The sequence below is a fragment of the Myxine glutinosa genome, chromosome 2 (genome assembly GCF_964187855.1).
Source record: "Myxine glutinosa chromosome 2, kmMyxGlut1.1, whole genome shotgun sequence".
NCBI lineage: Eukaryota > Metazoa > Chordata > Myxini > Myxiniformes > Myxinidae > Myxine > Myxine glutinosa.
In genome coordinates, this window is record NC_136262.1 from 94,937,243 (window position 1) to 94,960,037 (window position 22,795).

Genomic DNA, 22,795 nt, shown 5'->3' on the forward strand with positions numbered 1-22,795 from the left:
TTCATGTTTAGTTTGAAAATAATTCTGCAATTCGGTTAGCTGTGGGTGTGAAACTGTTAGGCAGGGTGCAACGCAATTAGCGGGACATATTTATTTGTGTTTTTAAATTGTCGCACTCAGGGTCAGGTTAATTGTAGAGGGTTACTACACCTGCGTGTCACACTAAAGTTAAAGTTTTCGCGGGCCGGGACGTCCCGTGGGGAAGAAGGGTGCAGTGTTGAGGATTTGAGAACTGTGTGTGTAATTTGTGTAATGAATTCTTGTAAATACCTCAGCTTTGTGTGTAAATTGTATTTTGTCGAAACTGTATTTATCGTTCGGTGTGTGAACTTATAGTGTCCCCCTTGGAAGTTTCTCGGTGTTTATCTTTCATAAATTAATCGTTTGTTTGCCGCATCGCGAGCAAGGCCTTGCAGCCTCAGGCTTCCCCCGTCGAAGGTTGTTCCTTCCTTCGCTGTTTTGCTAGCTTTTTTGATTTCCCCTTCTCCACCAAGCTTCACCAAACATCTACTATTTGTCTCACGTTGTAACCCCCACACACCCCCCCCCCCCCAAAAACAAACAAAAAAAAACAAACAAAAAAAACTTTTATTTCCCTTTCTCCTCGTGTGCTTTTGCCTCTGCCCATGTGCGCTGTCTCGCCCCGCCGCCATTTTCCCCTTGCCTTCCACCTTTTGCCCTGTTCAAGTGACTCGTGGTCGTCGCTCTAGGCTTCCTCTCCCCATTGGTATTTTTGTGAATATAAGATTGTTCTTCACAGTTCTGTTTAAATATGTTTCAACTATTCCCTTCAGTGTTTTATTCAGTGGTTTATTACAACACGCTGTTTTTCTTCTTATTTAAAAGGCTCCTTTCAATTTCCTCTTCAACTCATTCCATTTCAAAAAAATATTCAATCTCTTATGATTCCAAATCACTCCATGCTCTAAATTCTCATTCATTCCATCCCTCCTCCATCGTTCTTAAACGAATCGCTAACTTGAAAATCACAACAAACCCAATTTGTTATATATGTTCATCTTTCATTAATCATCCACTTTCTAAACTCCCCTCTTGCCCCTCCCCTTCAAATCTCCCCCCCAACCATCCCTCCCAAATTCTCCCACCTCCCACCTCCTTCTCAAAGCTGCCTCCTCCCCACTTCCTCTCCCTCCTATGTCATACCTCCACCTCCCCCAACCTTCTACTTTCCTCTGCCCCCCCTCAAACAAACTCTCACTGTGCCTCATTCCATCACCATCAAACCTTTCGTCCTCCTCATCCTTCCCTTTCTTGTAACTCTTCTGTAATCTCTGACACACTATCAACTGCTCTTCCTACATCCCCCTCTCACCCTTCATCTGACCCTACCCCTCCCCTCCCCTGTCCTGCACCCGATGCTCCCCCTCTCTCCTCACTAACGGTATGGACCTCAAACATCCGGGGCCTTCGCTCAAACCTGATTGATCTCTCCATTCAGGTTGCTTCTGAAAATCCAGACTTGATCTGCTTAACAGAAACTTTTCTCCTTCAAGATGTCTCTGATTCCTTAATATCTCTTCCTGGTTACTCCCTCCTCCGGTACGATAGACCTGATCCTCGTCCTGGTGGTGGGGTGGCTATCTTCATCAAAAACTCTCTTCCTCACTCTCCCTGCACTGCCCTCTCTCCACCCCACCCACAGGAGTACCTCTGGCTACGGCTTCCTCTCCGCTCCCACCTTTTGTTCATATGTGTTCTGTACCATCCTCCAAACAGTGATGACTCCATTTACATTTCTCTGTCGGACAACATGGACCAACTTCTATCAACTCATCCAAACTCTCTCTTCCTCATATGTGGCGACTTCAACTGTCATCATGCCAGCTGGCTGGGTGTGGGTTCATCTCTCACCAGCCATGGCACCTCAGCAAAGGACTTCTGCGACTCATTGGAACTGACACAATCTGTCAATTTCCCGACCCGGATCTCAGTCAATGGAGTATCTTCTCTTCTGGACTTGGTTATGACTAACTTCCCTGCAAATGTCTGCTGCTCTTCTTCTGCTCCAATCGGTTCTTCTGATCATGTGCTTGTTAAAGTGGACATCTCACTGGCCATTCTCAGAGAGCCTCCTCAGCGCCGACGAGTCTGGCATTTCACTCAGGCCGACTGGCACGGTCTGCAAGCAGCCATCAATCAACTGGACTGGTCTCCCATCTCTAATGCCTCTGACATCAATTCTTCCTAGGAATTCTTCCAAAGCAAACTGCTCTCTCTCATGCACAGATTTATCCCATCTCGTCTTCAGTTGTCTTACCCTTCCTCCCGTCCATGGTACACTGAATCTTGTGGTGAGGCAGTTGCCCTGAAACAACTTGCCTTTGCGTCTTGGAAGGCAAATCCAACTGAAGGCAATCTCAGTTCCTTCCACCAAGCTCGAAACAAGTGTGTTTCTACCCTCAGGAGTGCCAGGAAGCACTATCTCTCCACACTCAAGATTGAACTCTCAAACCTGTCTCCTTCCTCCAAATCCTGGTGGCATCTGGTCAAATCCGTTTCTGGTGTTTGTTCCCCCTCCATCCCCTCCCTTACCTCAAATGGCTACACAGTTGACACCGCACGTGACAAAGCTGAATGCCTCAACTCTGTGTTTGCCTCAAAATCTTGTGTCCCAAACCCATCTCTCTCTGTTCCCACCTTTCCCAGTCGAACCCAACTGCTCCTGGACTCTGTGTCCTTCTCTCCTGACAAGGTGGAGAAGTTTTTATCAAACCTCGACTCTGATTCTGCAACTGGACCAGATGGCATCAGCCCTCAGGTCCTAAAATCCTGCTCTGCCGCTCTATCTCACTCTCTCTCTGTTCTTTTCACCCTCTCTTTTGCTCAAGGTCATCTGCCAGCATCTTGGAAATCAGCAAACATTACCGCTTTACACAAAAAAGGTGCAAAAACAGATCCTTGCAACTACAGACCAATCAGCCTGCTCCCAATTATCAGCAAAGTCATGGAATCCATCATTGCTTCACATATCAAATCCTTCCTCTTCTCCAATGGCTTGATCTCTGATCATCAATTTGGATTCAGACCAGGTCATTCTACTCTGGACATGTTGCTTCTGCTGTCTCAACAATGGATGGAGGTCCTCAATGCCAAACAGGAAATCAGAGCTGTCTCACTTGACATATCATGTGCCTTCAATACGGTCTGGCACCCAGCTCTGCTCAGCAAACTCACCTCCTATGGTATTCAGGGAAATCTCCACTCATGGCTTGCGGATTTCCTCTCTGGTCGTAGGCAACGTGTGGCCCTGAATGGATTTCTCTCATCTTCCCTTCCTGTTCTGGCTGGAGTTCCCCAAGGTAGTGTTCTGGGCCCTGTGCTATTTCTGGTCTTCATCAATGACCTCTCCGACTCTCTGGAAAATCCTCTCTATCTCTTTGCTGATGACTCCACTATCTGCCGCTCCATTCTTCATCCCTCAGATCGGCAGTCTGCAGCCTCCTCACTCTCTGCAGACCTGGACAAAATCACAGACTGGTCAAACAAGTGGAACATGTCTTTCAATCTTGACAAATCTCACACTCTTACAATGTCTCTCCGAAAGGACCGACTGGACAACCCTCCCATCTACTTTCTCAACAATCCTCTCCAAGAAGTTCTGTCGCTCAAGCTTTTGGGTCTCACTATCTGCCATGATCTTTCTTCGGAAAACCACATTTCCAAGCTGGCCTCCAAAGCCAGTCGCCGACTGGGCATCCTCCGTCGTGCGAAGTCCTTCCTTGGCACACCTGAGCTCCTCACCACATACAAGGCTTTCATCCGCAGCTCAATGGAATACTGTTCCCCCCTCTGGGCTGGTGCTCCTGCCTCACACCTTGCTCGGCTTCACGCTGTTGAGGCCAAAGCTTTCAGAATCATTGGAATCTCCTGCGATGTAGTCAACTCCGAGGGCCTTTCACTCACTCACCGCAGGCAGGTTGGTGGTCTTTCTGTCTTCCACCGACTCCTCTCCGGCCTTGCTCCCATAGCTCTCTCTGTGCTCTGTCCCCCCAATATTCCTTCAGGTCGAACAAGATCTGCCTGCAACCCTCTTATGGTTAAACTGCCAAAGTCTAGGCTCTCTGCTCACCTTCACTCTTTCATACCCCTTTTCTCCCACCTCTGGAACAAACTCCCCCACTCCCTTCAATCCCACTCCTCCCTCCAGGTCTTTAAAACAGCTGTTCACCACCATATCTTATCTTCCCCCATCGAAAACCTTGATCTTTTCTACCCCCGGTAATTCACCCCAGAGTCCTTGCAGTGTTCATATGTTTTATTCCTCTCCCACCTCCCCCCAAGTCCTCCCGATGTCCCTGCTCTCAAATGTTGTGTTTGTGTCCTTCCCCCTCTCTCCCCATCTTGTCTGCCGCTCCCCTTGTTTTTTGTGTTTTGTGTGTCGGTTTGTCTTTTTGTGTGATTAATGTTCGCTCTTTCACGAGCCTCGATCTTGTATACAAAAAAAAAAAAAAAAAAAAGGTCAAAGGTCGTCCTTAGTTAATCCATCGCACACACGTAGTAAATCATACGTTCCCTCCATAGTTATGTCCTTAGTAAATGTCAGTATAAGGCTCTGTGGTCCACTAATTCATTGCGTTGCATCAATTAAATAAGATAGTTCCCCTTTCAAGTTTCCCCCAAATCGTCTCCTCAAAGTGCAAGCGACATTTGGGCTGTTTTCGGCGGCGTTGGCCACCGTTGCATTGGGCGGTTTTCACTGCCATCATTTTCACCCCAGGACTCCATCGCACACGAGGCCAAGGAGGGGGCAGGAGCCGCCAGATCAAGGGCGTGGCACCACCTCGTCATCAAAGCTGGAGCCAAAGAGTCTTGCCCACCAATCAGCGCCGAGGTGAGCAAAAACCGGAGGCGTGGCATAGGAGTTGGTGGATCATCGCGCCATGCGCGATATAAGCGCGGACACAAGCCTTTTCGCGGCAGATGCGTGACCAGCTGAAGCAGCCAAGAGAGGACGAGACGTGAGGGGGTGCTCATATTGCAGCAATAGGCCGAGACCCTCTAGGCCCTATTGCCGGTTGTGGAGACGCGGAGCTGCCAGCTGCTGTTCGCTTCGAGCCCGGAACGTGGACCTCGACGGGGTACATTTGCCCGGACATTCCCGCCCTGCCATCGGCTTGGACCTTCTCCTCTCTCCAGTGATTCCTGCTTACAAATTCCCCATTCGTGTACGTGAGTTTGTTTTGTGTGTCTTGTCCCTGGGTATAAGTTAAGACTGCATAGATAAGCTAATAATTGCACTGTGTCTTCTGCTCCTTCCATTTCCCTGTATATTACCTTGATTGCTCTCTTTTCTTTGGGTTGTGTAAATAATTAATAAATATCTGTTCTTCTGTACCTTTGCCTTCCTTCTTTCTCATTCGGTCGCTTTAGCGATTTCCAAATTGAGTGTACGTGGCGCGATTCGGCCAACGCATATGAATCGGGTTTAGCCCCTTCGATAAACGGCTCACGCCGCAGTTTGCTTCGCTCGGCGCAACCAATCCATTACGCTGCGGCCGTGATCGGGAGTGTTTCCTTGCGTACCGGGAGGCGCTGGTATTAGTGCAGGCATTTTACGCAAAAAAAAGGGTCAACCTCACACTAATTGCAACAGAAGTAAACCCAACTGATTTTGTATCCTCAATATGTTCTGAATGAGTAAAAAAAAGTGTTAAGGAATTGTATGGGTGGAAAGTTTTGAAAAATGCATAAATATGATCCTACCCAAAAACCGATTTTTAGCCTTTTCTGCTAGATTTGACTATGCTGTATTTTTTTCCTTGAAGCAAAAAAAACACATACAGAGTATCAGTGATGAGAATTTATTGTGATCACATCATCACACTGATCAACTGCTGTATCCTGAAATTCAAAATGACTGCCATCCACCCTATAGTGACAATACAATACAATCTAAAAAACTGAGCACTCTAAGTTGACATTCGGCAGGTGTATTGCTCAGGACCCATGGAAGTGCAGTGTCAAGATTGAAGTTGTTTGGGTGAGTGGTTCTCGAGAAAGTTCACCTCTTGAAGGTGAACTCAGCAGGTGTTAGTCCATCCATGGACTTCAGTATCGCAGTGCCAACGGACTGTGCTGTATCAACGTTGACGGTGGAAAGGGCATTCTCCCCAGTGGCAATATTCCGGAAACTAGGGTCATTGCTGAATGGATTGTGCTCCTGTAGATAACTGAGAACTGTCAGTGTGTCCTTCCAGTCACGGGATTGCCTTGCTTGAGTCACGGGGACCAAGTCATGTCTTTGTTCTGCTCTCCAGTGTTGTAGTTGACCCCCGTGAGTCCCTCCATTGCCTGGTTTACTTCTGCACAGGCGGGCATCGATAGCAGCCACAACAGACGCTGTTGCTCCGTCATCCCTCGCCCTCGTGTGAGCCCACCACTGGTTTTTTTAACTTCTCATCAGAACCTGCTCAATGACCAGGTCAGGTGAGAGACCTGCCCATAGGCGATCGCTTCGCCGAATCACGTGGAACCCTTCCTCGAAACGTTGTTGGACTTCTGGGTGTTCAGTCTTGAGGTTGTGCATCTGCTGAAGGTACACCCTGGCAGATTTGGTGTAAAGATTGTGTCCTGATGCTGCCAGATAGGGTAGCATGTCCTGGATAGCCTGCAGATGTAAGGCCCAGTTTCCAGTGCGTTCTGCACTGATGTATTTTCGTAGGATGTCCTGCATGTCCATGTACTGAACCCAGAGAGCTGAAGTTCGTTCTAGAGGACTTCTTGGTGGACTCGATGTGCTTTTGAAGGCGGACTTTGATTCTCACTCGAACTTCAGACTGACAAACTTCTTCAGCAGATATAGCCCCATTTATCAGCTTCTCATAGATCTTATAAGCTCCCTCCAGGTCCGCATCTCTGCTTCCATCTGTTATCTGATGATCCGGTGGCCTTGCAGCTGCAGCTGCTTCGGCTGACTCTGACTCTCCATCCTTACTGTTGTCTGTAGTTCCAGATTGCTGTGGTAGATGGAAATCGAACACGTTTGATAGCATCAGTGCATTGAGGGCTGCATCAACAATCGAGTGTGCACGAACTGCTCGGATGCTTTCCACAGGACATCAAGATTTTCACAGCTGTTCTGGACCTGAAGGTTGACAAGCTTCTGGTAGGTCAGTGCCGTCAAATTGTGCCTTTCGTCTTTGTGGTACCGTACTTGTACCCTTCCAACCATTGCCACATCCAAGGAAGTAGCCTTGATCCTGGGGATTGGCTGCCTTGATCTAATTCCAGGGGTTATGGCTGCAATCATTCCTATACCATGGAATGTACCAAGCCCATCAAGCGTGCGGATGTTATGGTCGACATTGTCAGCTACATATTGGACAAACTCTGTCGATAGGTCAGGAATGTTTGTTCCATGGAATTTGGCTGCATTTCGTTCAAACTGGTGCACCTCCTGGTATGCACAACAAAACCCAAGGTGATGAAGAGTATCAATGAGGAACCGCGATGCAAAGTGGTGATATAGTTGCACGCCCAACCCAAACTGAAGTGGTGCTAACATGACTCTTGGTCTAGTTGCCTGCATCATTGCATAAATATTGAATATTGAATATTGTCTGATATTGAATATTGCCATGAATATTGTCTCCCCTTGTTTTACTGGCCTGGTTGATAGATGAACTTCCCTTCTCTTCAAGTGTTGATACTGACGACCCTCCTCCGTCCACAGACTGCTTGCAAATGACACACTGTTCATATGCCTCCATTTCCTGAAAGTGGAAAAAAAATATGCACGTTGAAAAATATGCACGCACGGTTGAAAACGTGCATGTTTGGAACTGGATCCTAGTCAGGGATGTGCAGAGGATGTTAGAGGGGCAGGGTCCATAACTCAGAAAAGAGCACTGTAGTTGTGGCGTGCGCGGCGTGTTTAAACTAGTTAGCAGAATATGTACAATGTAACATAATGTAATAAATAGCGAGCTAACTATTTGTAACTTTCTCGAGAACCACTCACCCAAACAACTTCAATCTTGACACTGCACTTCCATGGGTCCTGAGCAATACACCTGCCAAATGTCAACTTAGAGTGCTCATTTTTTTAGATTGTATTGTATTGTCACTATAGGGCGGATGGCAGTCATTTTGAATTTCAGGATACAGCAGTTGATCAGTGTGATGATGTGATCACAATAAATTCTTATCACTGATACTCTGTATGTGTTTTTTTTGCTTCAAGGAAAAAAATACAGCATAGTCAAATCTAGCAGAAAGGGCTAAAAATCGGTTTTTTGGTAGGATCATATTTATGCATTTTTCAAAACTTTCCACCCATGCAATTCCTTAACACTTTTTTTTCCTCATTCAGGACATATTGAGGATACACAAATCAGTTGAGTTTGCTTCTGTTGCAATTAGTGTGAGGTCAAGTCACATTATTATTGGCCTAATATCCCTGTTCAGTAGTTATATCCTTATTATGTGTATTAGTGTAAGGCTGTGTCTTCCATTAATTTAAATACTCCATTGCACCAAGTGAAATAAGAGTAGATCCCCTTTCATTCCCATTCCCAAAGCCGCAATTGCCAACTGTTCCCTCCGCGACTCCATTCGCCACGAGGTAGGCTCGGAGAAGAAGGGCGTGTCTCCACCTCGTCATAGAGGGGAGGAGTGAGCCAGCCCCGAACAACCAACCAAGCACGAGGGGTTTGGTTTGAGAGGGTGGAGGAAGAGCGATCGGGGAGGTTCGAAAAGGTTCAAGGGTGGGGCTATATATAACCCATGGGAGACGCCCCCACCTCAGATGAGTTCTGAGTTCTGCAAAGAGACGAGCTTCAGAGAGAAGTGCGCGAGGAGGGAAGAGAAGCGAGAAGGGAGCCTTGAGACAAGTGCGACAGAAGCGAGAAGGGAGCCTTGAGACAAGTGCGACAGAAGCGCGGGGGAAGCCTTTAACACAAGTGCGCGAGAGAAGCGCGGGGGAAGCCTTGAGAGAAGTGCACGACGTCACCCTGCTCGCTCCCAGCCTGACGAGGCCCGGCTTGCTGTGCGCCCTGCAAAGCCTTCCAGCTTGTGGTCTGAGCTGAACCTTCCTCCCGGTCCAGCCAATCGTTCCTGCCTCCATTCCCCATTCGTGTGAGTCCGTCTTTGTTTGTTCTGTCCAGGGTATAAGTTAAGCCTGTTTAGATAAGCTAGAATTTCACTGTGTCACCTTTCCTCTTCTGTATTTTATTTTCTTATCCTTCCTTCTCCTTGGTTTCTTTGATTGTGTAAATAGTAGGAATAAATTTAGTGGCATTTCCAACCTTTTTGCTTTGGTGTTCTTCTTCTTCACATCCTTCGCTTTAGTCTTTTCCCCATTGAATATCTGTGGCGCGATTCGGCCAACGTTCAGGAATCGGGTTAGTCAGGGTAACTGTTCGGGCCCGGCGGCCATCCGCTCGGCAAACAACATCCTCGCCGCAGTCCCGTAACAATATATATATATATATATATATATATATATATATATATATACACGCACGCATGCACACACACACACACACACACATACACACACACACACACACATACATTATATATATATATATATATATATATATATATATATATATATATATATATAGAGCCTGGTGTTGGCTTAGCGGTTAAGGTGCCTGCTTGGGATCCTCGAATCCTAGGTTCGAATCCCGGTCAATCGCTGAATCAATGCCAGGGGGGTTGACTCATCCTGTCATCCTTCCGAGGTCGACAAATTGAGTACCAGCTTGCTGGGATGAATGACCACGGTGTGTACCCCGACTTAGAACAGGTCCACTGTATCCCTGCGCACCGGAAAGAGCGTGACCAAGGGTTGGCGTCAGGAAGGGCATCCGGCCATAAAATCATTGCCTCAAACAGGGAACCATGATTGTCATGGGGCCCGCAAGGCCAACCCCTGCTCTAGCGGGGAAAATGGCCTTAAAACGATCATACATTCATTCATTTTCATATATATATATATAGTGCATTCAGAAAGTATTCAGACCCTTTCACTTTTTTGACATTTTGTTATGTTCCAGCCTTATGCTGAAATCGTTTAAATTCATTTTTTCCCTCATCAATCTACACTCAATACCCCATAATGACAAAGAGAAAACAGGATTTTAGAAAGTTTTGCAAATTTATTTAAAAGAAAAAACTGAAATAAACTGTCATCCATATGTTTCACATAAGGATCACCACATGTGAAAACCAGATGTTGTGAAAGTTTTCAGTCGAGTCGATGATCGATGGCAACGTAAAGAAGGATCCACTGAACAGTTCCTCAACGAGTTATCTTGGTATACAATAGGATTTGGTCATTCCAGGAGTTTTAGAATTGATTCCATTCTGAGCATCTTTTTCTCGGAATCGATATAATTGAGCATAATTCCGAGTCCTTTGTTTTTTTCGTTTCCTTTTCATTTGGTTTGGTGGAGTGAGGGACTGTTAGATTTCATTTGTAACGAGCCAAGAACAACAGTATGCACATTCCAATCGCCGTCAAGGAAGTGGGCCATGCGAGTGATGTTCGCCTGGGTTTGCCAAAATGGCCGAATGTCTGAGGGCAATGGAAGTAACAGCATCAATCATCCAAGGAAGCTTTGTCCTGGTTTCTTGATACGCTTCAGGAAACATATCTTACATTAATATCAGCAATGACTTGGGAGGTCATATTTTCAATCCAAAGCCCCCACAGTCATTCAACATCAGATACAGGTTGCATGTCTGCACCATCATATTTATGAGCATCTGGTTAATTTGATTTTGTCTTGGGGAATCAGCACCATACTTGGAGCAGTTAGACATTTTGCAAAACAAGCTTGAATGGTCGAATGCGAACTTGTTGCCATTGCAGTCTTTGGTTACTTTGATTCAGCATTCTCAACCATCACCAATTGGTACTCAGTCTGGTGCTTGATTTTCAAATACTTTATCATATCGGATAACAAAGAAAGCATTGAACCTTTGGACTGTCTTCTTTATCTTTCCTGAAATAGTTCTAACTGTACTCCTGAACCTCTTTAACAACAGGTGGTTAAAACTTCCAATACTTAAATGCTTAAAGTCGATTTGTTGTCCATCAGCATGCCGAGTTTTCTGTACCATTTGAGAGGTATGGAAAAAAATCCTCAAGAAAGCATTTCTTTCTAGGAAGTTGGAAGTATGTGGAATCGACGTCGATTCCGGTTCACCACTCGATTCCTTTCAATTCAATAGCTGGAATCGAGAATTGAGTGCATTGGAATCGATTGCGCTCACCACAAAGCCCTTATTATTGTCTTTCGTACATAACCAGCTACCAACCTCAGTACAAAAATCAGATCCTGACAACGTCAGTGCAAAACATATGCAATGACATCGGCAGCTGATTGGCACCGCCTCGGATCCGTGGGTTGCGGAGTCGTGAAAGCCTTGCGCCACCTTTTGCCTCTGTGTCCCATTGGGCTTCTCTTCTTCTGCAGTGCTGTTCTTCTGACTTTCAAGTGTCCTGTTTCCGATGTCCAGGGCTTTGGGCTGTTCGCTGGAGATCTGAACAACTGCGAAATGCTTCCTCAATAACCCATATGTCTCGCTCTCCGGGATCCGGTTCCTGGCATCCAATGCTTCAGGTTGTCCGTTGGGAATGGGACTGGTTACGAGATGCCGTCTCAGCGGCCCGTGGGACTCGGGGTTATGTGTGCTTCGTGGCGGGCAATACTTCTGCTGTTCCGATCCACAAACATATCACCTAGAAAACCAAGTACAAGTGACTGGGGTGCAAATCTGAAAAATCCCATGAAGATTGATTGTCGACAAGGTTCAAACATATACAGTCACGTGAAAAAGTAAGTACACCACATGTAAAGTTTTGACTTTTTCAACATATTTCAACATACAGCTATTTGATCTTCATTTCAACAATATTGATAGATAAAGGTGACATAATATAACAAATATCATGAAACATTTACATTTTGTAGTAAATATATAATATATATATAATATAACAAATATCATGAAACATTTACATTTTGTAGTTTAGGCTGGTGTTGGCTTGGCAGTTAGGGCGCTAGCTTGGGATCCTAGGATCCTGAGTTCAAATCCCAGTCGGTCACTGAATTAACACCAGGGTGGTTGACTCAGCCTGTCATCCTTCCGAGGTCGGCAAATTGAGTACCAGCTTGCTGGGATGAATGACCACGGTGTGTACCCCCCGATTTAGAATAGGTACACTGTATCCCTGCTCATCGTAAGAGGCGACTAAGGGTTGGCATCAGGAAGGGCATCCGGCCATAAAAACATTGCCTCAAACAGGGCCCCATGAGGTCATGGGGCCTGCAAGGCCAACCCCCACTCTAGCAGGGGAAAATGGCCTTAAAACAATCATTCATTCATTCATTCATTTACATTTTGTAGTCCATTGTATAATTTAAATAAACATAAATGCAAATTTCGCATGTGGAAAAAGTAAGTACACCCTTGGCTCTAATAGGTGGTATTGCCGCCTTTGGCAGAAACAACCTCAAGTAGGCGTTTCTTATAACTGTCTACCAGTCTCTGACATCGACTGGGAGAAATTTTAGCCCACTCCTCCATGCAGAATTCTTTCAGCTGTGTGATGTTTGAGGAGTTTCTTGCATGCACAGCTCGTTTCAAATCCCCCCACAACATCTCGATGGGATTTATATCCGGGCTTTGACTTGGCCATTCCAGAACCCTCCATTTCTTTCTTTTCAGCCATTCTTGGTGGATTTACTGGTATGTTTAGGGTCATTGTCATGTTGCAAGGTCCACCTATGGTTGAGCTTCAACTTTCCAACAGATGGCCTCACATTATCCTCAAGCACCCTCTGGTACAATAAAGAATTCATAGTGGATTCTATGATGGTGAGCTGCCCAGGCCCTGATGCAGCAAAGCTGCCCCAAACCATAATATTTCCACCACCATGCTTTACAGTTGGTATCAGGTTCTTATGGTCAAACGCTGTCTTTGGTTTTCCCCAAACATGTCTTCTGGTACTGTGGCCAAATAGCTCTACCTTTGACTCATCTGTCCAGAGCACATTGTTCCAGAAGTGCTGGTCTTTGCCTAGGTGTTCATTGGCAAACTTCATTCTTGCCCTGATGTTCTTTCTGGACAGCAAAGGTTTCCTCCTGGCACACCTCCCATGTAGATCAAATTTGTGCAGCCTCTTTCTAATGGTAGACTCGTGCACTTTGACATCAACAGTGGCAAGAGCTACCTGTCGGTCCCGTGATGACATTCTGGGGTTCTTAGAGACTTCTTTCAGCATCTTGCGGTCTGCTCTCGGGCTGAACTTGCTGGGCCGGCCTGGCCTGAACAAGTTGGCAGTTGTTTGGAATCTTCTCCACTTGTCGATGATCTTCCGGACAGTCGAATGATTGATTTCAAATTGTTTGGAGATCTTTTTAAATCCCTTCCCAGACTCGTAGGCATCTATAACCTTCTTTCTGAAGGCCTCAGAGAGCTCTTTTGATCTAGGCATGGTGACGCCGCACACTTCAACAACAAAGAGCAAACCAAACAAAATGTCTGAGGTTTAAATAAGACAGGTTCCTCCAAGATCCTCTCTAACGATGTTCTAATCATTTGCACCTGAGCTGGTGCACCTGATTCTAATTTTAGGTATTTGAAGTAGTGATAAATATAGGGGTGTACTTAATTTTTCCACATGCGAAATTTGCATTTGTTTGTTTAAATTATACAATGGACTAGAAAATGTAAATGTTTCATGATATTTGTTATATTATATCACCTTTATCTATCAATATTGTTGAAATGAAGATCAAATAGCTGTATGTTGAAATATGTTGAAAAAGTCAAAACTTTACATGGGGTGTACTTACTTTTTCACGTGACTGTATATGGTGGCGGCCATCTTGGATTTTGACGTGGCGACCCAATTTTCAATGGCGTTCTTCCTTATGCCTAGTTGCACCCACACACCAATTTAGAATTCGGTCCTTCGCTTACGCACGCACGCACGTCCGCACGCACGCACGGACGGTCGGACTTTTTCAAGATATTTCGCTCACAGGGGTTTTTTTTTTTTTTTTTTTTTTTTTTTTTTGTATACAAGATCGAGGCTCGTGAAAGAGCGAACATTAATCACACAGAAAGACAAACAGACACATAAAACAAATAACATCGGGAGCGGTAGACAAGATGGGGAGAGAGGGGGCAGGACACAAACACAACATTTGAGAGCAGGGACCGAGGGTTCAGACATATATATGGTGGCGGCCATCTTGAATTTTGACGTGGCGACCCAATTTTCAATGGCGTTCTTCCTTATGCCTAGATACACCCACACACCAGATTAGAAGTTAGTAGTTCATTTATTTTTCAAGATATTCCGCTCACAAGGTTCAGACATACATGGCGGCGGCCATCTTGGATTTTGACGTGGCGACCTAATTTTCAATAGGGTTCTTCCATATGCCTAGTTGCACGCACACACCAAATTAGAATTCGGTCCTTCACTTACGCAAGCACGGACGGATGGACGCACACACGGACGGAGGGGAAAACCATCGTCCCCCTTTCGCTCCGCAGTGCGTCGGGGGACAATCAGCACCTGTTTCTTCAACTTGTGTTCTCTAAATGCTTTTTCAGCATAACCATATTATATATGTGTTTTGCTTTTGCGTCCCAAAGAGTGAAGAATATCAAGTGGAAGATGGAAGAACCCCAGCTTTACTATTTGTTCAATTCTTGTTTATGCATTACAATGACAGTGTTAAAGGCTTCGTCTTCAAACCTTTGCATTGCAGTTTAAGAACAAGAAAAAGAGCAATCAGAGATTGCAAACCCTCGCCAGGATGCATTTTCAGTGGTTTTTGAGGCTTTTGTGTTAAAACAAATATGGCGGCCGAACCACGTGACCGATGACGTCATCATTTTTTTTTTCTAAACTCATTTACTCCTAGATTATGCTCAAGAAATTTCATGTTGATTGGATGAAGTTTTGTACTTGTCGAATTATGACGTCATAATGGAGGCACCTATGCCATCATCATTAACATATTTTATTCCCCATGGAGAGTTCTTTACAATGAGCCATGTCTCAATTTTTTCTATTAAGCGCTTTCGGAGATATAGAGGTGCAAATTTTTTCGGTTTTTCCAAGATGGCGGCAGAACCACGTGACCGATGACATTATAATTATAATTAAAAAATTATACAGGTGGAGTTGCACCTATGGTGAAAATCTCCTGTCAATCGGACCAACGGTTGCAGAGAAAATCATATTTATTCTGTGCGGACAAACAGACAAACAGACAAACAAACGGACTCAAATGCAATACCCTCTCCTCGAGCCCTCTGGCGAAGGTACTAACTTTTCTTGAGATGATCATGACTCTGTTATACAGTACTACCTTGCCTAAATCATATTTTGTATGTGAGCTTCGCCATATTGGTTAAAGCTGCTACTTCTGACTCCAAAGAAGTCTACGTTCATCAATCAACAGCTGTGCAATTAATTTACCCTTGCAAGTTTCAAGTGAGGGCCATGTAAATATATCGGTACAAATATTGATACTGGCAGAGCACTCTTTAGCTATATACAAGAAAAGAGTGCTTAAAATTTTTTGGATTCATCAATTTCATAGGGGGATATTTTTCTGTAAAATAAGTACCATCGTGTATTACCTCCAACACCGAAGGTGGATGGAGGTTACGTTTTCACCCCTGTCTGAATGCCTGTCTGTTTATGACAGGATGTCTCAAAATTTGTGGATGGATTCGGCTTAAATTTGGTGGAGAGGTTGGGTATGTGACACGGATGAAATGATTAGATTTTGGTGAAGATTCGAATCCAGATCTACATCTGAGAATTTTTTTTGAGTGATTCTTCACCATTGAGAAAATGGGCAAAAATCGACATATAGCACGATATCTCAAAAAGCTATGTACGGATTCGGCCGAAACGTGGTGGACAGGTTGGGTGTGCGACAAGGACAAATCGAATCAATTTTGGTGAAGATCCGAATCCGGATCCATGTACGAGAATTTTAAAACTTTTTAAAAGTGATTCTTCACCATTGAGTAATAGGGCCAAAATGATACATAGTATGATATTTCAAAAAGTTGTGGACAACTTATGACAAAAGTTGGTGGATGAGTTGGGTAAGTGACAAGGACAAGCCGATTAGATTTTGGTTCATGTCCGAATCCAGATCTGACATATTGGGATACAAAACGTAAACTGTTCAGCCAGTCGTAGGTATGCTCTCTACTGAGTGCCGTTCTAGTTGTATTGCTCTGTCTTCTGTGCACAAGGTCTGTCCATTTGTGGCTCATCTCTCTATTTCAATTTAGTAACCCATTTTAGTAACCCAATTTAGTAACCCATTTTAGTAAACCAATTTAGTAACCCAATTTAGTAACCCATTTTAGTAACCCAATTTAGTAACCCATTTTAGTAACCCAATTTAGTAACCCATTTTAGTAACCCAATTTAGTAACCCAATTTAGTAACCCATCTTACTTTAATTCACCAAATGTCTGTCTGTCTGTCTGTCCGTTCGAAGTTACCGTAAAAACTGCTGAACCGATCGCAAAGATGTTTTCGGTGGGTAATCCTGGGATCCCCAGGAATAAAATAGGCTATTTAGTTTTCCCAATTTCAGCTTTAGTCTCCAGAATTCTCAGGTTTGGACTCCCGCATAACATTCGAGTTCGCACGACGTTCATTGTGACGTCTCCTTACGTCGAGCAACGGTACCCGCCCTATGGGCGGGGCTTCAATTGGGAGGCCCAAATGAAAAGGCTAAATATCGGAAATTGAAGCCTTTTTTTCTTTTAAACGATTTTTATAAACATCCGTCATGCGGAAACGTCATGTGGGAGCAAGTATCAGCAGGATGTGGCAGTGTGGGAGTCCACGTTTGCACCGATCGCTGCACCGTGTGCCGCACAAACGGCTGCACCGATCGCTGCACCGTGTGCCGCACAAACGATTGCACCGATCGCTGCACAGCTGCATCGATCGCATGTGGCATGAAGGAGGATCTGCACTTCGGCATGAAGGAGGATCAGATCTAACAGATCGCTGTCTCCATCGATCTTGCCAAGGCCGTAACACCTATCGGCTCAAAATCCTTTTAACTGTTGATTTGGTACAGTTACTCGTTTTGGGAATTTGGTACACGTATCGGGAGTACATACGACATAGCGATTGTGAACACGATTATCGATCACAATTCACGATCACCACGATCATAGTGTATCGATCGCGATTTGAAACACAATGGAATAATATTTACCGATATGAAGAGTGATGTGGCTTTTATTGAAATTCTCAAGATACTGTTTAGATTTTGATGATTTGCGTGTAATGTGATTCAACGGATGTTTATATGAATCGTTTAAAATTAAAAAGCCTTCAATTTCTGATATTTTGCCATCGCATATGCAGATTCGCCACGGACCCACGATCGATGTTTCTGTGCGTGAACGTATCCGTTTGTTTGCGAACAGGTACGTTTTTCATGGAAGTCCTTCACGAACTTGCTCTCCATGATGTGCGACTGAAGGTGCTACAGGAATGTGGAATTTATTAGGTTCATGCTTTAGCATTCACCGTATCTGCATTGCCTGTTTGCTTCTGGCCTCCCACCCGTGTGTAGCACGGGTATTTCTCTAGATTTAGTAACCCATTTTAGTAACCCAATTTAGTAACCCATTTTAGTAACCCAATTTAGTAGCCCATTTTAGTAACCCAATTTAGTAACCCAATTTAGTAACCCATTTTAGTAACCCAATTTAGTAACCCATTTAGGTAACCCAATTTAGTAACCCAATTTAGTAGCCCATTTTAGTAACCCAATTTAGTAACCCATTTTAGTAACCCATTTTAGTAACCCAATTTAGTAACCCATTTTAGTAACCCAATTTAGTAAACCATTTGTTTTTTTTTTAGTAACCCAATTTAGTAACCCATTTTAGTAACTCAATTTAGTAACCCATTTTAGTAACCCAATTTAGTAACCCAATTTAGTAACTCATTTTAGTAACCCAATTTAGTAACCCAATTTAGTAACCCATTTTAGTAACCCAATTTAGTAACCCATTTTAGTAACCCAATTTGGTAACCCATTTTAGTAACCCAATTTAGTAACCCAATTTAGTAACCCAATTTAGTAACCCAATTTAGCAACCCATTTTAGCAACCCAATTTAGTAACCCATTTTAGTAACCCATTTTAGTAACCCAATTTAGTAACCCATTTTAGTAACCCAATTTAGTAACCCATTTTAGTAAACCAATTTGGTAACCCATTTTAGTAACCCAATTTAGTAACCCAATTTAGTAACCCAATTTAGTAACCCAATTTAGTAACCCAATTTAGTAACCCAATTTAGTGACCCATTTTAGAAACCCATTTTAGTAAACCAATTTAGTAACCCATTTTAGTAACCCAATTTGGTAACCCATTTTAGTAACCCAATTTAGTAACCCAATTTAGTAACCCATTTTAGTAACCCAATTTAGTAACCCAATTTAGTAACCCATTTTAGTAACCCAATTTAGTAACCCAATTTAGTAACCCAATTTAGTAACCCAATTTAGTAACCCAATTTAGTAACCCATTTTAGTAACCCAATTTAGTAACCCAATTTAGTAACCCATTTTAGTAACCCAATTTAGTAACCCATTTTAGTAACCCAATTTAGTAACCCAATTTAGTTACCCATTTTAGTAACTCAATTTAGTAACCCATTTTAGAAACCCATTTTAGTAACCCATTAGTGTAAACCCAATTTAGTAACCCAATTTAGTAACCCATTTTAGTAACCCATTTTAGTAACCCAATTTAGTAACCCATTTTAGTAACCCAATTTAGTAACCCAATTTAGTAACCCATTTTAGTAACCCAATTTAGTAACCCATTTTAGTAACCCAATTTAGTAACCCATTTTAGTAACCCAATTTAGCAACCCATTTTAGTAACCCAATTTAGTAACCCATTTTAGTAACCCATTTTAGTAACCCAATTTAGTAACCCATTTTATTAACCCAATTTAGTAACCCATTTTAGTAACCCAATTTAGTCACCCAATTTAGTAACCCAATTTGGTAACCCATTTTAGTAACCCAATTTAGTAACCCAATTTCATGACCCATTTTAGTAACCCAATTTAGTGACCCATTTTAGAAACCCATTTTAGTAAACCAATTTAGTAACCCATTTTAGTAACCCAATTTGGTAACCCATTTTAGTAACCCAATTTAGTAACCCATTTTAGTAACCCAATTTAGTAACCCAATTTAGTAACCCAATTTAGTAACCCAATTTAGTAACCCATTTTAGTAACCCAATTTAGTAACCCAATTTAGTAACCCAATTTAGTAACCCATTTTGGTAACCCAATTTAGTAACCCATTTTAGTAACCCAATTTAGTAACCCATTTTAGTAACCCAATTTAGTAACCCATTTTAGTAACCCAATTTAGTAACCCATTTTAATAACCCAATTTAGTAACCCATTTTAGTAACCCAATTTAGTAACCCATTTTAGTAACCCATTTTAGTAACCCAATTTAGTAACCCATTTTAGTAACCCAATTTAGTAACCCATTTAAGTAACCCATTTTAGTAACCCAATTTAGTAACCCATTTTAGTAACCCATTTTAGTAACCCAATTTAGTAACCCATTTTAGTAACCCATTTTAGTAACCCAATTTAGTAAACCATTTTAGTAACCCAATTTGGTAACCCATTTTAGTAACCCAATTTAGTAACCCATTTTAGTAACCCATTTTAGTAACCCAATTTAGTAACCCATTTTAGTAACCCAATTTGGTAACCCATTTTAGTAACCCAATTTAGTAACCCAATTTGGTAACCCATTTTAGTAACCCAATTTAGTAACCCATTTTAGTAACCCACTCGGCATTGTGTGTGCCTCACGGTCGGCCCATGCTTCCACTATCCAGTGATCCTCTTCACTCCATCCACCTGTGTGCCTCACGTCGACTCACGCCCCCCACGTCCCATTGGGTGGCTACGCTGCTCTTCTTGCTCTCAGGGTTCTAAAATATTGAGATGGGGTTTCACGGTTAGTCACATCTCCAGCAGACAGACAGAAGCTCCAGACATCGGAAAAGTCGCAAAATGGATTCGGCCTCGATAATTGACGATTGCTGAAGGATGAAAATTAAAGTAATCGGTATTATAGCAGAATTTTGATCTGGTTTGTAGTGAGTCTGATGTAGTTTGTAGTGAGTAAGGTGGAGTGTGGGTATTGGTGGTGGGTTGGGGGGCGGGGGGTGTGGGGTGTGGGGGGGAGGGGGGTTGAAAATTAGCCAAAGGCAGAGGAGAAGGTAAATCTGGCACTCAACATATCACTGACTAACCAAAACAAGGGTCTGCTTCCAGCATGCGTCTCAACGTGCCTTCCAGTCCCCCAAGCGTGCCATCGTTGAACCAGCCAATGTACTGCAAACACAATTTAATGTTTTTTTTCCTATCGAATACAGTAAAAACACATGCATTGGACAGGTGGTAAAACATACCTGCATACCTGCTGAACAGGTGTAAACACATACCTGCTGAACGCTCGCATCGAACATCTTGCACGCAGTATCACTTGGGCAGTTCAGGGAGATTCCACGGCTCTTCCAGGCCTGCACAGAGAACAGACTTCCCACAGTTACCCGTCACCCGACAACGCCATACTGTATGCAGCCACGTCGTGTTCCGATCCATCAAGCAAGTCTGGCTCAGGCTGGTTCTCTATCGAGCTTTTAACGGAGTGCTATACACAATGTATATGGTTCACCCTTACCTTGGCATCTTGTAGTGGAAATAAAGACATCTTAGGTGGGAAACTAAATCAAGAACGCTTGGAGAAGACCAAAAAGTTTCCCAATTAAGGATCCAGTAACAGTGTGGCAACTTTACTTTTCCACTCCAAGTTGGGCAGCAACAACTGGGCGGGGCAACGGATTTCATTTATGGAACAGATAGGGGTGGAAATTCAGTCCTCAGTGTAATAATTAACGATGGCAGATAAGAATAGAACACAGCAGAATAGACAGCAGGCAGCACACACACACACACACACACACACACACACACACACACACACACACACACACACACACACATACACAGCAGGCAGAATAGATAAGTGGCATATTGGAAAGGAACACAATGTAGTGCAGATCAAGGATTTGCACACCTCAGTGGATTGGTGTTCACTCATGAATCGTCACAAGTACGTGAATCAAGGATCTGGTTATCTCATCACCCCCTAGCTCTTTTACGCACATGCGCAGAGCACCAAAGCCACTATCTTTCAACTTCATCACCTTGGATACAAAACAGATGGCACGATGCATACAGTAGACACAGCAACTGCTCACTTTAAAAAAAAACAAAAAAAAACATCGTTTAATAATTAGGGGTCTCAGTACTCATTTGTCTCCAAAAACAAACCATGCAAATCACATTAACCAAATTGTTTTGTTTTTTTCTTCTATCTAGCCTATAATGCAGTCTTTAAAAGTCTTACTTGCAGGTAATAAATAGCATCATACAGATACTGTAGTTCTTGGCTGGGGAAGTTTATCATTTATCCGGTATAAAAGTAACTCATTTGTAAGATGTTATCTTCTATCTTCTTCTATCTATCTTCTTCTATCTATCGATATATATATAAAATAAAGTTTTTGTTTGTTACTTGCCGGAAAAGATTCCAGCAAGTATGTTGATCGGTTGGTTTGTCTGTCTGTCTGTATGTTTGTCTGTTTGTTCGCAGTAATACGTCTACACCGTTGCACGTAGAATCGCCAAACTTTACACACATATTTATCTTGCCCTAGAATAGACTGTGCCAAATGTTTAACTCTCTCCACCCAAGGCCTCCATTATGACGTCATAATTTGATAATTCGACAAGTACAAAACTTCATCCAATCAAGATGCAATTTCTTGAGCACCGTGTCGGCATAAACTGGTGGAGAAAAAAAAAAAAAGATGACATCACCGGTCACGTGGTTTGGCCGCCATCTTGGAAAAACCGAAAAACTTTGCACCTCTATATCTCCGAAAGTGCTGAATAGAAAAAATTGAGACATGGCTCATTGTAAAGAACTCTCCATGGGGAATAAAATATGTTAATGATGATGTCATTGGTGCCTCCATTATGACATCATTATTCGACAAGTACAAAACTTCATCCAATCAAGATGCAATTTCTTGAGCGCCATGTCGGCATAAACTGGTGGGAAAAAACAAAATAATGATGACGTCATTGGTCACGTGATTCGGCCGCCATCTTTGAAAAAGGGAAAAATTTTGCACCTTTATATCTCCGAAAGTGCTGAGTAGAAAAAATGAGACATGGCTCATTGTAAAGAACTCTCCATGGGGAATAAAATATGTTAATGATGATGTCATAGGTGCCTCCATTATGACATCATTATTCGACAAGTACAAAACTTCATCCAATCAAGATGAAATTTATTGAGCAGCATCAAGGAATAAATTAGTTTAGAAAACAAATAATGATGACGTCATCGGTCACGTGGTTCGGCCACCATATTTGTCCAAAATGGTTGATAAAAAAGTACATTCCTGCAAGTCCTCGGTCTCTGACCGATTTTTCATTTGTTTGTTTGTTTGTTTGTTTGTTTGTCTGCACGCGCTAATCTCCTGAACGGTGAAAGATAGGAGGAAACCTCTGAAACAAAAAATGTCGGGACGGGCCCCGGGAAGGTTATAGGCTAGGTGACGAAGCCAGTTGAGGCCGCCTCGGCCGGGCTGTGTCCATTTCGCAATGAATCTTCTTCTTCTTT

The 22,795-nt window shown here is 43.2% G+C and overlaps 1 protein-coding gene across 6 annotated transcripts in view; it reads right to left on the bottom strand.

The window, feature by feature from the left end:
• TTC38 (tetratricopeptide repeat domain 38) overlaps positions 1 to 20,968 on the bottom strand; it is a 117,274-nt gene extending 96,306 nt beyond the window's left edge. For 5 of the 6 annotated variants that reach the window (XR_010983366.2, XR_013622321.1, XM_068107746.2 and 2 more), the window contains exons 1-3: positions 20,783 to 20,929; positions 20,544 to 20,621; positions 20,352 to 20,433 (exon numbers count right to left, since the gene is read on the bottom strand). Coding sequence is in view for 4 of the 6 variants with exons in the window: in XM_068107746.2 (XP_067963847.2) it covers positions 20,352 to 20,433; positions 20,544 to 20,621; positions 20,783 to 20,812 (190 nt within the window). In the remaining 2 variants the exon portion in view is untranslated. Of the gene's footprint in view, positions 1 to 20,351; positions 20,434 to 20,543; positions 20,622 to 20,782 lie in introns of all 6 variants that reach the window. The other variant, XM_068107745.2, reaches the window with a different exon arrangement.
• Positions 20,969 to 22,795: the final 1,827 nt, after the last annotated feature.